This window comes from Diabrotica virgifera, chromosome 7 (genome assembly GCF_917563875.1).
Source record: "Diabrotica virgifera virgifera chromosome 7, PGI_DIABVI_V3a".
Classification (NCBI taxonomy): Eukaryota; Metazoa; Arthropoda; class Insecta; order Coleoptera; family Chrysomelidae; genus Diabrotica; species Diabrotica virgifera.
Window position 1 is genome coordinate 29,787,984 of NC_065449.1, and position 16,605 is coordinate 29,804,588.

General features: G+C 32.0%; 1 protein-coding gene across 1 annotated transcript in view; it reads right to left on the reverse strand.

The window, feature by feature from the left end:
• LOC114328067 (structural maintenance of chromosomes protein 2) overlaps nt 1–15,578 on the reverse strand; it is a 50,566-nt gene extending 34,988 nt beyond the window's left edge. The window contains exons 1-8 of the mRNA XM_028276815.2: nt 15,281–15,578; nt 14,859–15,170; nt 12,862–12,972; nt 11,596–11,868; nt 10,804–11,089; nt 10,133–10,362; nt 5,433–5,690; nt 2,489–2,635 (exon numbers count right to left, since the gene is read on the reverse strand). Coding sequence (XP_028132616.1) covers nt 2,489–2,635; nt 5,433–5,690; nt 10,133–10,362; nt 10,804–11,089; nt 11,596–11,868; nt 12,862–12,972; nt 14,859–15,170; nt 15,281–15,448 — 1,785 coding nt within the window. The 5' untranslated portion in view covers nt 15,449–15,578. The remainder of the gene's footprint in view (nt 1–2,488; nt 2,636–5,432; nt 5,691–10,132; nt 10,363–10,803; nt 11,090–11,595; nt 11,869–12,861; nt 12,973–14,858; nt 15,171–15,280) is intronic.
• Nucleotides 15,579–16,605: the final 1,027 nt, after the last annotated feature.

A 16,605-nucleotide genomic window follows, 5' to 3' on the forward strand; every position in this document is an offset into this window, starting at 1 on the left:
TTTGTGTTATTATCCCATGTCTGGTAGGAAATATTCAAGAATAAATAAAATAAAACTTAAAGTTTGACACTCTGTATTTCGGTTATTATCAACTTTCGTACTAAATAAATAAATAAATAAATAATAGCTTTATTGTCCAACAGGTATCCATTTATAGGACAATTTTACATTAGTTATAAACTAAATTTTAAATTACATTATATTAAGAGTTTATAATAATTAAAGAAAAGAAAAAAGAAAAGATAATTACCAAGTGAATTAAGAATTCAAATGAGACTTAGCCATTCTGACAAGTTGACTTATACTACAGTTGAATATATCACAATAGTTTACCAAACAATTATAATTTTCACACATAACAAATATGGGGGAGTTTAATATCAGGTTTGTTCTGGCTTGTGTAGTTCTGAACGTGGAAACATTGCTAACAGGATAAGACAGTACATTAAAATTTATTTTGAGAATATCGGGGCAGTCAATTGAATTATGCAGCAATTTATATAAAAATATTAGTGAAACACAATTTCGCCTCATTTCTAATGAAACCATATCTAAACTATTACACACCTCACTATTTCTGATACCTCTCTCTGGATATATGCCGTTAATCTTAAATGATAAATATTTCAAAAATTTACGCTGCACCTTTTCAATCAACTGAACATGTGAATTATAAAATGGAGACCAAATTATAGACGCATATTCTAATTTACAACGTACAAAGAGAAATATAGTAATTTGACAGTTTTTATGTTAGTAATATTTCGGCTATTTCTGACTATAAATCCATATGATTTAAGTGCTTCAGAAACTTTTAAAGATATATGTTCAGTAAATGAAAGTTTACAGTCGAAAATTATGCCAAGATCTTTAATTTTATTCACATGTTCCAGTTCGCTACCATCAATAGTATAAACATAGTTTATACTATTATGTTTCCTTGAGTAACTAAGGTAAGTTAGCTTAAATCGACATATTTTAACCTCAGGAATCTAGGGTTAAGCTATGGCCTATTCTTTACCAAATATGGCCTTTACAGTGTGTCATATTTAAGATGAAGACACCCTTATATTTCGGCTGTCAAAATAAAAACAGATTTGAAATTTTGCAGTCATTCATTTTGATGGTTTACATTTTTTAAGATAGTCAACTGAAATTTAAATTTTAAACGCGGCCTACTGCGAATTCACAAACAGGACGAATTTTCAATATTTTGTTTCGCGTTAGAGATACCGCAAAAAGTTATTTGGAAACATTGTTAGAAATATTATTCTAACCCCATATACCAAATTTCATGACAAAATTCGAACTTTTGGTTTTTTTCAGAATTGGTAGTCAGGATCCGAAAACATGCAATTGGCAGTCCCGAGATGCAGCTCGGCACAACCAATGTCAAAGGCGCAAAAAAATCTAGCCTACCTATAGCCCGAAAATATTGGAAATGCTGGCCACCACGGCCAGGCAAGCGACAATATTACAGCGCTGTGCTTAGCGTAAAGAGTGAGACAAAATGCGAATTCTGTTCAGCTACTTTTAAAAGCGCCTGCCCTAGAGGATAGAGCCGTCCGTCGCGTGGTAGTAGTGCTACGCTACGGGGAGCGTACAATAATTATTGTGACTTCGGAGATGAATTAAAAAGTAGCTTTGTTTTATTTTAGATTTTTAGATACTTAGGTATTGTATCAAAATTTATAAATTACAGTTTTGAAATAAGTAATTTATATTAATAAATAATTTATTATTGTATATTTGAAGAGGTTAGGCGGCGCCTACCTTGCCTACCCTAACGGGCCGCCCCTGGAGCCGTCTTATTTTAGTTAGTTCAGAGAGCGCCAAAACTGCTCTAACTAGTTTGACTCTTGTTAGAGTCTCTTCAGAGAGCACATATTTGATTCTCTCTGATCCACTAAAATTCTCGCCGTCAGCCTCTAACTTTAACAAGAGTTGAAACTAGTTAGAGCACTTTTGGTGCTCTCTGAGCTAACTAAAATAAGACGGCTCTTTTTTCGATTCACAGCGAAATGATTATTTATGATTTTTATTAGTTCTACTCCTATTCTGAGTATTGGGAACTAATCTTTGTTGGAAATTTACCGTGCTGGACAGGCGTGCAACTTGATAGATCTCCCTCGGCCTTCTTTGCTCCGGCGATTCGTTGGCTTGCAAATTTTTAGAAGCCACGAATAGTGAAACCAGAATATTAGTTCTGATAAAGTTTTATTTTTAATATTGTTAATATTAAAAGTAAAACTTTCGTTAGTCTTTAGCAGATGCCGCCACGGCATCCATGTCATCATAATCTTTCGTTTGTGGGTCGAGGCTGACAGCGAGAATTTTAGTGGTTCAGAGAGAATCAAATATGTGCTCTCTGAACTAACTAAAATAAGACGGCTCTTGTTTCGATTCACAGCGAAATGATTATTTATAATTATAATATCTATTGAGAAAAGAGTATTTAAATTAAAGAGTTATTACATAATCTACTTACCAATTTTTGAGCAAGCTGAATTGTATAATTGTCGATTTTGGACGCTTTAATTTTATTCAGAGGTACGAAAGTGATTCTTCTTTGTAATCTTCCGTTTTTCAGTAACTTCTTACCGGTTGCTTCAGTATCCACTACTACATTATACAGCTGAAATACAGTACAGCATTAAAAATATACAGAGTGGGCCAAATAAAAGGAGCCACCCCGATATTTGGCAGTATTTATTGGATTTTAAGAAAATAAAAAAACAGGTCAATTTTTGATCTACGGGGGACACATTTTTACGGTACAAACATCTGTCATTTGTCAGCTCCCTCCCTTCCACTTCCCCCACCCCTTATTTTTAAATAGGGAATAGGGGGCATGTGCTAGCTCATTTGAAAGGTTATTCAATTCTCTATTCAGTAATATCAACATTGACATAAAAATTTATACAGGGTGTCCAAGAAAAATTATTTTAAATTAAATTAATTGACACAAAAAGAAGAATGTATGTAATTTATTTAACTCAGAATACATTCTACTGCTGATAAAAAACAGAAAACAATGTTTATTTGATAAATAAACACTGTTTGTTGCTTAAATTCAATATTCAACCTACCAAGAGGCAGATGGGTGGAAGCTTGAACATTAAAATTAAGCAAAAAGCAGTGTCTATTTATCAAAAAACATTTTTTTCTGCTTTCTGTCAGCAGTAGAATGTGTTCTGAGTTAAATAAATTACATACATTCTTCTTTTTGTGTCAATTAATTTAATTCAAAATAATTTTTCTTGGACACCCTGTATACATTTTTAAGTCGATGTTGATATTACTGAATAGAGAATTGAATAACCTTTCAAATGAGCTAGCACACGACCCCTATTCCCTATTTAAAAATAAGGGGTGGGGGAAGTGGAAGGGAGGGAGTTGACAAATGACAGATGTTTGTATAGTAAAAATGTGTCCCCCTTAGATCAAAAATTGACCGGTTTTTTTATTTTCTTAAAATCTAATAAATAGTGCCAAATATCGGGGTGGCTCCTTTTATTTGGCCCACTCTGTATATTGTTTGTTTAAAAACTATAAAGAAAAGATAATCTCGTGTCTGCCTACTTGTTGTGATTGGTTAAAACACAAGCAATTTTATTCAACAGAAATATGTTTAATACTATGACACCCAGTGGGGACATATACAGTGAGCATGTAAATGTTGGAATAAATTCATTTTTTCGTGAATGGTCAATTTTTATTTTTAAATTATGATTTTTTGGCATATTTATATATCATTTGACGTCATCCATCTGGGTGTGATGACATAATCAATGATTTTTTAACGAGAATAGGGGTCGTGTACTAGCTCATTTGGAAGGTTATTCAATTCTTTATATAGTAATGTAAACATTAACATAATTATTTATACAAGGTCACAACAATTTTTTTCTGAAATAAATTAGTTGAGATAAAAATAAGAATGTATGTAATATTCAAAATACATTTAATTGCTGTCAGAAATGGAAAAAAATGTTTATTCCACAATTGTTTTTCGCTGAGATTAAATGTTCAAACTGCCAAGATTCAGGTGGGTGGCAGTTTTAACATTGAATTTAAGCGAAAAACAATATGTATTTGTCAAATGATCATTTTTTCCTGTTTTCTGACAGCAGTAAATGTATTTTGAATTACATAAATTACAAGAGAATTGAATAATAACCTTTCAAATGAACTGGCACACAACCGCTATTCTCATTCTCCCAGATGGATGACGTCACTAGTATGATATACATATATACCAAAAAATCAACTTGAAAATAAAAATCGACTTGTTTCGGGATTTATTTCCAAAATCGCCCAATCACGAAAAACTGAATTATTCCAACCCTTGCAAATTGCAATCCTTCAAAAATTCAAGCTGAAAATACATTTCGTTCAAAAAACAATATTTTTAAGGTTTCTTGGTTTCAGTAGGCAAATTAGAGAATAAAAAAGAAAAACTTTAGTGCATCAAAAATTCAAGCTGGATTAGCTGGAATTGTGTTTGCAATAATGATGTCTAGAGTTTTTTGTAAATTGTAAAGACACTAAAAAAAAACATAAAGTATAGTCATAAGGGCACAAAAGAAAATGGAATTTGGCGAAGAAGGTACAACTTTGAACTATACGAAATATACCAGGATCCAGATATCATAACATTCATTAAAATAGGATGGCTGCGTTGGATGGGACATGTAGAAAGAATGTAAGAAGGCGAAATACCAAACAAAATATTCAAACAGATGCCAGTAGGAAAAAGAACAAGAGGAAGACCGAAGCTGAGATATTTAGAACAAATAGAAAATGATATAAAAACCTTAAAAATAAAAAACTGGAGAAAAAAAGCACGAAACAGATCAGAGTGGAGAAGAATCCTGGAACAGGCCAAGACCCAGAAAGGGCTGTCGAGCCAATGATGATGATGATGATAGTCATTAACCCCTTGGGTACATTTGACGAGTGAGACTTGTCATCGATATGAATAATCAAAGTTCGGATGACGAATTTGACTGATGTAGAATTTATTAGTGATTACAGTGATTTGGAAAGAGACCTGAAGTAAAGCCAAGAAAGCACTGGGAAGACACAGTTAACAGCGACGCACAAGTCCTCTTAGGAGTCCATGTATGGAGAAGAGCAGCCACAGACAAACAAGGGTGGAGGCAAAAAATAAAGGAGGCCAAGGCTCAATTTGGGCTGTAGTGCAGTAGAAGAAGAAGAAGACAGTGATTTGGAAAATGAATAAGATAGTGATAGTGGTACGGCCGGCCCTAGGAATTTTGCCGCCCGGTTCGCCTACCCCTGGGGCCGGCTCAATGTGTTTAAAAAATTAAATAAATCGGGAGTCAAGGGGTTAAAAGTCCAAAAAATGGACTTACAAAAAATTAGTTTTGTTAATTAAAATGTTAAAGTTATAATAATGTATGCTTTACCTTTCCACCTGCAGCTGTTTCAAGTGCCATGCAAGTAGCGGTATCGTTACACTTAAGTAATTGGCACACCACTCCCTTTACACATCTTTTGTTGAAGTTTGGTTCGGGATCAGAATAAGAAAATTTGGTGTATGGTTTCTGGGAATAGAATCGCTCTACATCTTCTCTTAAAGAACGAATTTCTCTGGTCAAATCCTGTCGTTGTTTTTGCAGTTCACTCATTTTGTTTTCAGAGTAATCGATTCTGCTGATATTAGCCTGCAATGTAAATTAGAACTATTATAATATCTAATTAGTCCAGAAAGCCACTGCGCATCCGCTAGGAAAAATATTCTAATTCGGATTTTTTGCACAATCTTACTCAAAAAGGACTCCTTTTAACAAATTTGCATGTTGCCAGGACCAAAAGGTGGTCAAAAATTTTTTAAATGTTTTTTTTTTGTTTTTTTCCTAAAATTATTTTTTTGCTTGGAAGAAAGTTTTTTTTTAGGTTTTTTGGATCATTTCAAACAGAAAAGGTCTTTAGTGACTTTTCTCTAAAAATGATAGTTTTTGACATATAAGCGATTAAAAATTGAAAAATTTCGAAATCGGCCATTTTTAACCCTCAAAAACTATGTGAAAAACTGAAAATTGAAATGTTGCCAAAGTAGGTAGATACTCTTTAAACATCGATTGATAAAATCCCGAAGAGTTTTTTGCAATACACTATTCAAAACTCCTTGTTTTTTAATTTCTAATCAGTATGGTGCAAATGAAAGGAGTAAATTCGTTATTTCGTAAACCGGCGACTTTAAGGAAAAAACCCGAAACAGTTCGATTTTTATTTTTAAGTTATGATATTGTGGCATATATGGTATACTAGTGACGTCATCCGTCTGGGCGTGATGACGTAATCGATGATTTTTTTAAATGAGAATAGGGGTCGCGTGGTAGCTCATTTGAAAGGTTCTTCAATTCTTTATTCAGTGTTGTAAACATTTATATAATTATTTATACAGGGTATCCAAAAAAGTTTTATTAAATTAAATTATTTGACAAAAAAAAGAAATAGAAGGACACCCTGTATAAATAATTATATAAATGTTTATATTACTGAATAGAAAATTGAAGACCCTTTCAAATGACCTAGCACACGACCCCTATTCTTATTTAAAAAAATCATCGATTACGTCATCACGCCCAGATGGATGACGTCATTAGTATACCATATATGCCACAATATCATAACTTAAAAATAAAAATCGACCTGTTTCAGGATTTTTCCTTAAAGTCGCCGGTTTACGAAATAACGAATTTATTCCTTTCATTTGCACCATACTGTCGATGGAAAATAGTGTCGCGCACGCTTGATTAGCAATTAAAAAACAAAGGAGTTTTGAACTGTATTGCAAAAAACTCTTCGGGGTTTCATCAATCGATGTTTAAAGAGTATCTACCTACTTTGGCAACATTTAAATTTTCAGTTTTTCACATAGTTTTTGAAGGTTAAAAATGGCCGATTTCGCAATTTTTAAATTTTTAATCGCTTATATGTCAAAACTATCATTTTTAGAGAAAAGTCACTAAAGACCTTTTCTGTTTGGAATGATCCAAAAAACCAAAAAAAACTTTTTTCCATGCAAAAAAAATAATTTTAGGAAAAAAACAAAAAAAAAACGTTTAAAAAATTTTTGACCACCTTTTGGTCCTGGCAACATGCAAATTTGTTAAAAGGAGTCCTTTTTGAGTAAGATTGTGCAAAAAATCCGAATTAGAATATTTTTCCTAGCGGATGCGCAGTGGCTTTCTGGACTAAATGAATGCTGACTTAGCCTGACACAATTTTATCTTAACACCTTGGCTGTGTTACGATAGAAATAGACCTCGTACTACATCAATGGTTGGCTGCGTCAACTGAGGCAAAGTTTCACTATGGGACATAATAATATATGCCTCATAACGCACTCAACGTAAGTTTATAAATATCTCTAAACGCAGCCAAGGTGTTAATGGCATAGAAACGCAGATAGTCGAGGCCTTTTGGCTCGCAATTTTCTCGTCCAGCATGGATTTACTTGAAATTTTCACAGAAAGTAGGGAATAGTCTAAGGATTATTTTCTATATCATGCCGCTGTACGCTAAAACCTTGGGGGTGGTTACCACCCCGTCTCGGGGGCGGGAATTTTTTATTACATTTTAACAATGTAAATCAGTGTAAAAGGTAGTTCTAAGAAAAAATGTTTTTGACATTTTCTTCGTGAAACTAATATTTTTCGAGTTAGTCGCACTTGAAAGTAACAGTTTTTCGACGAAAAAATCGACTTTTTGAGAGGGTTTTTTGAGAATACCTCGAAAAATATGCATTTAATCAAAAAAACTGTAGATATCAAAATTGTATCTTTTATAACACAAATAAAATTCTTTTTATGTAATATCTTTAAGACCAATACAAACCGAGATATGGCATGTAGAAGTTAGCTTTTTTCGTCAAATGCATAATTTGAAATATTCAAAGCCAAATAACGGAAAAACTGCATTTTTCGAGGAAAACTTAAGGTGATACAGTAGCGATCAACAGGTAGCCAAAACGCGTTCCAAGATTGCGGCTGTAATTTTGAATATTTTTTCGAGATATTTGGCACACGTATTCGTAATATAATAAAGAATAGCGGTACAGAGCCCAATTTGAAAAATATATTAATATGTGGAAATTACTCTGTATTTAAATACAATATTAAAAAAACGAGCCTGTACCGCCATTAAGAAGAACAAAAAAATACACTTTCTTCAAATAAACTTTTTTATCCGATGCCTAGATTTTGTGTCATTTTGGAACTACTAACGAAATAAAAAATTTTAGTAGTTCCAAAATGACACAAAATCTAGGCATCGGATAAAAAAGTTTATTTGAAGAAAGTGTATTTTTTTGTTCTTCTTAATGGCGGTACAGGCTCGTTTTTTTAATATTGCATTTAATTACAGAGTAATTTCCACATATTAATATATTTGTCAAATTGGGCTCTGTACCGCCATTCTTTATTATATTACGAAGAGGTGTGCCAAATATCTCGAAAAAATATTCAAAATTACAGCCGCAATCTTGGAACGCGTTTTTGCTACCTGTTGATCGCTACTGTTTCCTCTTAAATAATATTTTTTCAAGCATATAGTTAGACCTTTCAAAAAATAATAATAAAAAGTTTCCAGAATGAAACTTAAGCGACTTATGATCAAAAAAAAGTTGGTACCTGCTTTTCTCTATGAAAAAGTCAGTGAAAACAACCCCCTAACTACCCTCCTAATTAAAAATTGGTCTTATACCTTTTATAAATACCTTTTTAAAGGAAATACCTTTCTGTATTTCCTTTTATATTTGTATTATCAATACACCCAAGAAGTTTGACCTATTTAAAAGGCCTAATTTTAGAAAAATTGGAATTTAAAGAAAAATTGATTTTTTGCAATTTCCTATTTTTTACCTTTTATTTCAAAATATCTCTGAAAACACTGGAGATATGAAAAAAATGATGGACTACTAAATTGTAGCTTTTTTAATAACTAAAATTCCCGTGTGCATAGATTTTCATTACAGTGAATAGTTAGCGAGATATAGCTGTTTAAAACCTCTATTTACGAGCAAACACCCCCTTATTCGAGCCCTTTAAACCCACCCCAATTAAAATCTAAGGGATATTACGGAATTTAGTTTACACAGTCTTATAGCTCTTCAAAAATACTACAAAATCATTTTTGAAAAGTTTTTATCGCCAAAAATGAAGGAGTCCTGTTAATAAAACGAATTTTTTTTTCGAAAAATTCGAATAGTCCACTTATGGATCATTTTCAATGTATGTATAATATCACAGAACCGGTTCGTATACTTTAAGATGACTAAAAAACTATTTGTATTTGTACATACTACATATTTGTAAATTCGTATTTTTGTGTAAATAAATGTTTTTGTAATTCTTTAATTCTACTTTTTTTTCTGTATAGATATATTAAATTATCTACTTATGAAAATTGTAATGTTATTAAGGGTGGATTTTAAGGGTTGAAATATTATGATATTATATTCTAAAGCATAAAACAATCATTATTTAACCAATCAAAACCAAATTTTACCCATATTAAAGTTTACAGCGTTTTTATATAATTTTTGACAATAAGGGGTAGTTTACACCCCTAAAAATAATCAACCCCCTTAAGCATGATATAGAATATGAAGTACAGGGTGAGATTATCCTAATCCCAAATTTTTATGTAAATCGATGCAAGCCGAAATTATTCTTTTAGGACAAGTCAATTTTTTATATATAGCTCCAACAAGGGTGGTTTTAAGGGTTAAAATATTATGATAGTATATCTTAAAGCACAAAACAATCATTATCTAACTAGTAAAAACCAAATGTTGACAATATTAAAGTTTAAAATGTTATTTTATAATTTTTTACAATTATGGGTAGTTTTCACCCTTAAAAAAACAAAAGCGTGCAACGGCTCAATATAGAAAATGAACTAGAGAGTGTAATGAGCCTAATCCCAAATTTTTGTACAAATTGGTGCTGGACGAAAAAATTGCGAGGTTTTGCCATTCTTTCAGTTTCATTTCCTCGACTAAGAAGCGCTTGATACTAAATAAATGACAAAAAGTAGCTTCTGTTCCTACTTCACTGCAAGTTACCTATCACGGAATAGTCTCATGCACCTATCTTACCTCTAGGGCCTTTACTTCTTTTCCCTTACTAGCAAGCTCAGCTTTATCTCTTTCATAGTCTGCAGAGTTAGATCCTAATTGCTTCTGTTTCTGATTTAACTGAGTTTGACAAGATGTCAGCTGCATTGAAGCCTGTTTGCTTTCTGTAATAGCTCGCATGGATTCCTCCTTAGCTTGCATGAACTGGTCTTGTAGGGTCTGAGCTTCCCCAGCTTCGTTTACTTCCATACCTAAATAAAAAGATACGTAACTCTACAGATATATCCTGATTTGGTAATATTCTCGATATATGATGCTAGCAGAGCCACAGTGGCCCAGCTCACAACCCACAATTTTATCAAAACGCTTTTATTGCCCTTAAAGTTATCCCTTATTTAAGCTTAAGCAAGCAATGCTTGAGCCACTCTGCATATGAAAATACTTAAATAAGGGATAACTTTAATATAATAAAAGCTTTTTGGTAAAATTTTGGGTGGTGAGGGCCACTTTGCATCTCATAGCATCATATACTATGAAATTTAGTCAAATTTTTAAAAAGGATTTCAAGCTTTAACCAAAAATGTTAATTATATAATTGTATAAAAGCTGCACTGCTTTGACCAAAACTTGCATGGATTATGTATATTAAAACATATCAAATATAAACAAAGAAATTATAAAGGTGATAATACCTGCGCTAACTGCTTCAAATTTCTTTTGCGACAATGCAAACGCTTTATTATCATCCTCGTCATTCTTCTTTAGTGTTTCAAATAACGACTGGACCTTTTCCAGCTCTTGTTCTTTAATTTTTAAAGCTTTACCATCGTCATTGAGATTTTTATTCAGTTGGTTTAGTTTCTTCTGCTCGATATTGATGTTATCTTTAATAGTTTTTAGGGAAGCATTTGATTTTGCTTCAGATTTCTCTTTTTCTTTTAATTCAGCTTCAACTTCCTTTAGTTTAACAGAAGTATCCTACAATAAAAGGTAATAATAGACTGCACCAAGTAATAATATGCACCATCGCTGGTTAGAGATAAAAAACAATAAATATATAGTAAAAATACTTTAAACATGTTTTTCTCAGTCTCTTTTTTAAAACAGAGAAACGTTTTTCTCAAAATCTACTAAACCAATCTCAGTAAAACCAAATTTTTTGATACTTTATTATATACTACTATTAAATCAACTCTAAACATTTAAAAAGCTACCCCACCTTTTTAGTATAGTTGTAAACTCACACCCAAAGGCGTTTTTCAAACTAGTCATAAAATCGCCTGTAAAGGTCATAAAAATATTAAAAAAATTAACTTTTTAAAGGTTTATTTACTAGTTTTAGTACTAAAAAAAATTTTTTGGTAAACTTCAAAACATTCTTAAGAGTGTATAAAAAAATGTCATAAATATAATAGTGTTTTTAATATTTAAAAATTTTCTTTTTTTAATTTAAAAAGTAAAAGTTCCCTTAAGGAAACACTTACTGTCCTTGCACGAAGAGTTTTGACCTCTTCATCTATCTGTGCCGCAGTCTGTATATTATTTTCTATTTTCTTCTGCAAATTCTCTATTTCTGTTTGGGCATCTTCATATTCCTTCAAAGCATATTGAACAACATGTTTATTTTGATAATATTGCCAACACATATACAGCGCATTCATTTTTTCCAGCTCTCTCTCAACTTGTTGATATTCAAGAAATTGCTCCCGTTCACTTCTCAACTTTTCAAGTTTAGGACCGATTTCTTCATTGAAAATCTAAAATTTTATGTTACTCAGTATACACATCAAGTTTATTAAGATAGTAATAATCTCTTCTTAATGAGTGTGTAATCTTTTAGTTTAGAGTAGATCTGAAAAGGCTTTCGCTAAAGAACTTTTACATTAACCCTTAGTCTCCAACAGCATTTAGATTTTTTTTGACAGTTACTTACTGACAGTACTTTTAAGTCGGCCTTATTTTTTCGGTTAAAACTTTATATATAATTTCAAAAAAACCCTGTTACCACATAGTGGTGTAAGTGACAATACATTATACATAATACAATACAAAACTTTTTAAAATAAGCTAAAATTGTTGCTTTTTCCCAACAGTCCTTTAGAGTACCTACAAATCTTATTGTGTATTTAACACGAAATCGTTTGAATCACATTTGAAGTATTGAACATCAGCTGATAACTAATTAATGATATTTCACAGAACATTCTTCAGTTAGATCTACTTCAATACTTGGGATATAAGGTTACCAGAATTTGGTGGTACTCAAAAGTACAGATGGGAGACTAAGGGTTAAGATATTGTATTAAAAATATATTGTTATTTAAATGCATTTCGTCATGACCCATCCAACCTTTACGCTCCTACCAATAAGTTACTCTTAACCCTTTCACGGTGGGAAACATCTGTAGTCGCTAAAACTTTCGGTGCCTGGTAGACAGGAAACGACTTAAGTCAAAACAAAGCGCACTTGCTTCATTCAGTAAATGATTCATTGATGAATAAAATTAATTGCTAAAGCAAGTTTTATAGGTGATATTTATTATTACAGCCTTATCAATTTTTTCAACAATATCGCGTTACATGTGATTTCATCACTTTTTTATTTACAATATATTTGAATGTGGATTAGTTTACACGGAAGCGCTATCAGCACCCGTCTAGCTCTAGTAAACCGATGCTGTCCCGAAAGGGTTAATATAATGAAACCTATTTATTTTGACCATTTGCATTATTACTGTATAAGTACTTACTGACATTAATTCTTGTAGTTTTGCATCTTTTTTATCAATCAATTTTTGTGCATTTTGTCTCTTAACTTCATACATTCTTGTGCCGGCTGCTTCTTCCACCATTGCCAGAATCTAAAAATATATTTTTGAAATAGATAATTAAGAAGATATAATTAATGCCCCTTCCCATATCAGTTGGCTCATCTAGGGAATTTGTAGTTAATGATGATTAGCATAAAGAAATCATATCCTACATGCGTTTATAAGTTGATTGTTTATAAGTTGATACATTGATATTTTCATTACCTTAACCAAAGGTAGCTATGAAAAATGACTTCAAAACGTCAAGTAATATCAAGTGTATTTTGTAATATTGTAAAATTTCTTGCCATTTGTGGATTTTAAAATGAGCTGAGGTAAAGTTGGCTGAAGACTTCAGTCAATGGCCTTTTGGTACACTGTATCAATAAAGAATAATTCTCTCTCTCTCTAGAGGTAAAGTTACCAATAAGAAGATTTATTGAATTGTCATTGGATTTTTTAATTCTGAAAAAACCAATTCGGAAATTGTGAATATGTTGCAATTGTCACAGTACAGTGTGAGAAATATAGTCAGATGGTCATTCATAAAACCTAAAAATTAGAAAAGGGCCATTATAGTGAAAACAAATGAGCCATTATAGTGAAAACTCGTGGGATTACAATCAGTATGAATTGTTTTTGACTAATTTCATTTTGTTTCAGACTAAGAAAAAGCCACTTTCAACATTACAACAAAAGAAAAGTAGATGGGGTTCAGTCATGATGTGATGCAATATAATGGAATGATGAGTCCAGACTTAAAGTGTGTGTTGGAGACAGTATGTATGAGGCACATTATTCGTAGGAAAAGATATCCATCCCAATTGCCTGAAGAGAAAAGTCAAATTCCTGCGTCTGTCATGATCTGCGGCCGCAGTCTTTTGAAAGTGTCAGAAAGTTATATCCATAGGATTGTAATTATGAAAAATATTTGAATATTTTAGAAAGATTTAACGCTTTTACTGATTATGGAACAAAGTTTAACATGAGTGAAAGATTTTGTCTTCCAATAGGATAATACAGGTTGCCATTCCTCAAAAAAGAGTTTAAAATGAATTGAAGACCATTGTATATTTTTTTTTGGAATGTGTTTCTAACAGCCTCGACTTGTCCCCTAGAGAAGCTTTGCGGTACCAAATGAAAAAAGCATTGTGGAAACATCCTGCCATGTCTGTCAACAAATTGAATGCAAAATTGCAAGAAATATGGTATTAATTTACACTAGAATCTTGTCAGAACTTCGGCATTACAGAACAATCGGGATTAACCCATCCAACCAGCAGCAAATGTGTAATAACGTTCACCCAACTTAACCTATTCTAACTAAACTAATGACACCAGTATTCTGGACTACATAAGGTTTGTTCCAACACACAATTTTTATATGGTCCAGAAATCGTCACGGAACTGCTTGTACCGTTTTTATACACATTTTCATCATTTGTACAGTGGAATGACAGTAATTCAAAAACCGATCTTAATGTGCAGGTGAGCCCAACCAGTACTTGCATTTATCTGTATACTGAAATAATCGTCACTAAACTGTCATTGGATCATCTGAATCACTGGATGTCAAAGAATCACAATTTTTGTAGAAACATTTGGAAGGACGATTAGATAAACGATCATCTGTTTGTTGGGACATGTTTTGTTTATGACAGTTTTTCACTATGTTGGAACAAACCTATAGTGACACTAACAACTACATATATGTTGATGTGCCTTAACCCTTTCACCAAGTGTGATATCACGTCTTTAGAGTGTTTCATAAAATGTGGACAGTGCGATATAGCAGCCTGTGTAAATGTGCCTTCAAATATAAACTATATTATGTTCAGCACAGGTCTACATTACCTATATTATTACCGGAGTAAAAGGGTTAAAGCAAATAAACAATAGCAAAAAACAATATCTTACAAACACTGACAATATCTTACTTCGGGAGGTTTCATGTTCAACACCTTAGTGATTTTCCCTTGCATAATCAAAAAATGAGGATTATTCACGTTTAATTGTATCGAACAGAATAGATCTTGTATCTTTTTATTGGGCACATTTGTTCCATTTATCATGTATTTGTTTTTGCCTCCCATAACAATTTGCCTGGTAATTGTGATTTCTCTGTAGTTTTCAAAACCCGGGGGACACTGTGCCTCATTGGAATTGTCAAAAGTTATCGAGACAGTTGCTTTGTTAATTCCAGTTTGTCCGCTTTTGAAAATGAGATCCTGGAGACTACTAGCTCTAACCTAAAAAACATTTTGTCCATAAACAAGTTATATGAAAATCGTTAAATCTTTACTAAACATTAACAAATGGAATATTTGTAAGATATGACGTTACATATAACTGAACTTACATGTGTAAGATTCGAAATTCCCAAAACGAAGCAAATAGAATCCAGAATGTTTGATTTCCCGCTACCATTTAGTCCAGTAATAGCATTGAATTGTTCATCAAATCCATTAATTTCTGTACGTTGGCCGTAGGATTTGAATCCGTCCAGCACAATGGACTTTATATACATCGTAAATTCTTAAAATAATACAATAATTAGTTAATACACTACAAGTATTTGCACAACAAAATACTCCTCATTTATTTCAATTTACATTTAAAAATTACAAAAACAAAACCGTTTATCCGAACAGGTGACAGGTGACAGATAGCTTTTAAACAGCTGTCACTTGATCAGGGGTGCCAACAGTCAATGAAAGAATTATAATACGATGTTGCCAAAATTATCGTGTTTTATTGGAAATTTGTTTCCAAATAAAAATGCTAATCTATACATTCTAATATGTAGTAAGTAGTACATTCTTTCACGGTTTTTGCTGTAAATTTTAAAGAGCCGCTTGGATTGAGATAAAATTTGTCGTATGCATAGCTAACATGTCAAAGAAAAAATATTGTGCCGATGTGTGCTTTTGTCCTGGGGGTGAAGAAACATATGTCCAAGAAAAGTCCCGAAATGGATAAACTGACTAATTTTAAGCAACTTTTGTTCTATAGATATTTTTCCTCAAATCAATACTTTTCGAGTTATTTGCAAGTGAATAGGTTCATTTTTCAACAAAATAACCACGTTTTTAGACGGTTTTTCGCAAACTCAAAACGTAAGCATTTTGTCGAAAAAAATATTCTTAGCAAAACTATAGCCTATAAAAAAGAGAAAAAACGGTGTATATATTAGGTCTCTGTATCTAGCAAAAACCGGGTTATAGTTAATGAAAAATAGATTAATATTCGAAAAATTCCAAATAGAATAATTCAATGTGAAATATCCAAATAATGAAGCGTTCTTGGGAAAAACACATTACAACGTTTTTAAAGTGTTTAAAAAAAGCTTTATTTTTATTTTTATAAAAAAAATTCTAGCATCAAATGTAAGCAAGTTACGCACAAAATCAAGTGGTTCCCTTTTGTTTTGGCGAAAAAAAAATCAGGAAGATCACCCCCAATTAGCAACTTGAATTAACACTCAATGAAATTAATCGTTACCGCTTCACAAATTCCTTTACTTATGTTGCGTTTATATGATCTGTAACTTTCATCGATTCAAAGCGCTAATTTTCGAAAAAATTTGGTTTTAAAGTAAAATTTTTAAAAATTTTAATTTTGAAAAAAATGCTTTTTTCAAAATAACTTAAAAATTATTAGAGATACCAAAAATCTTAAACAATA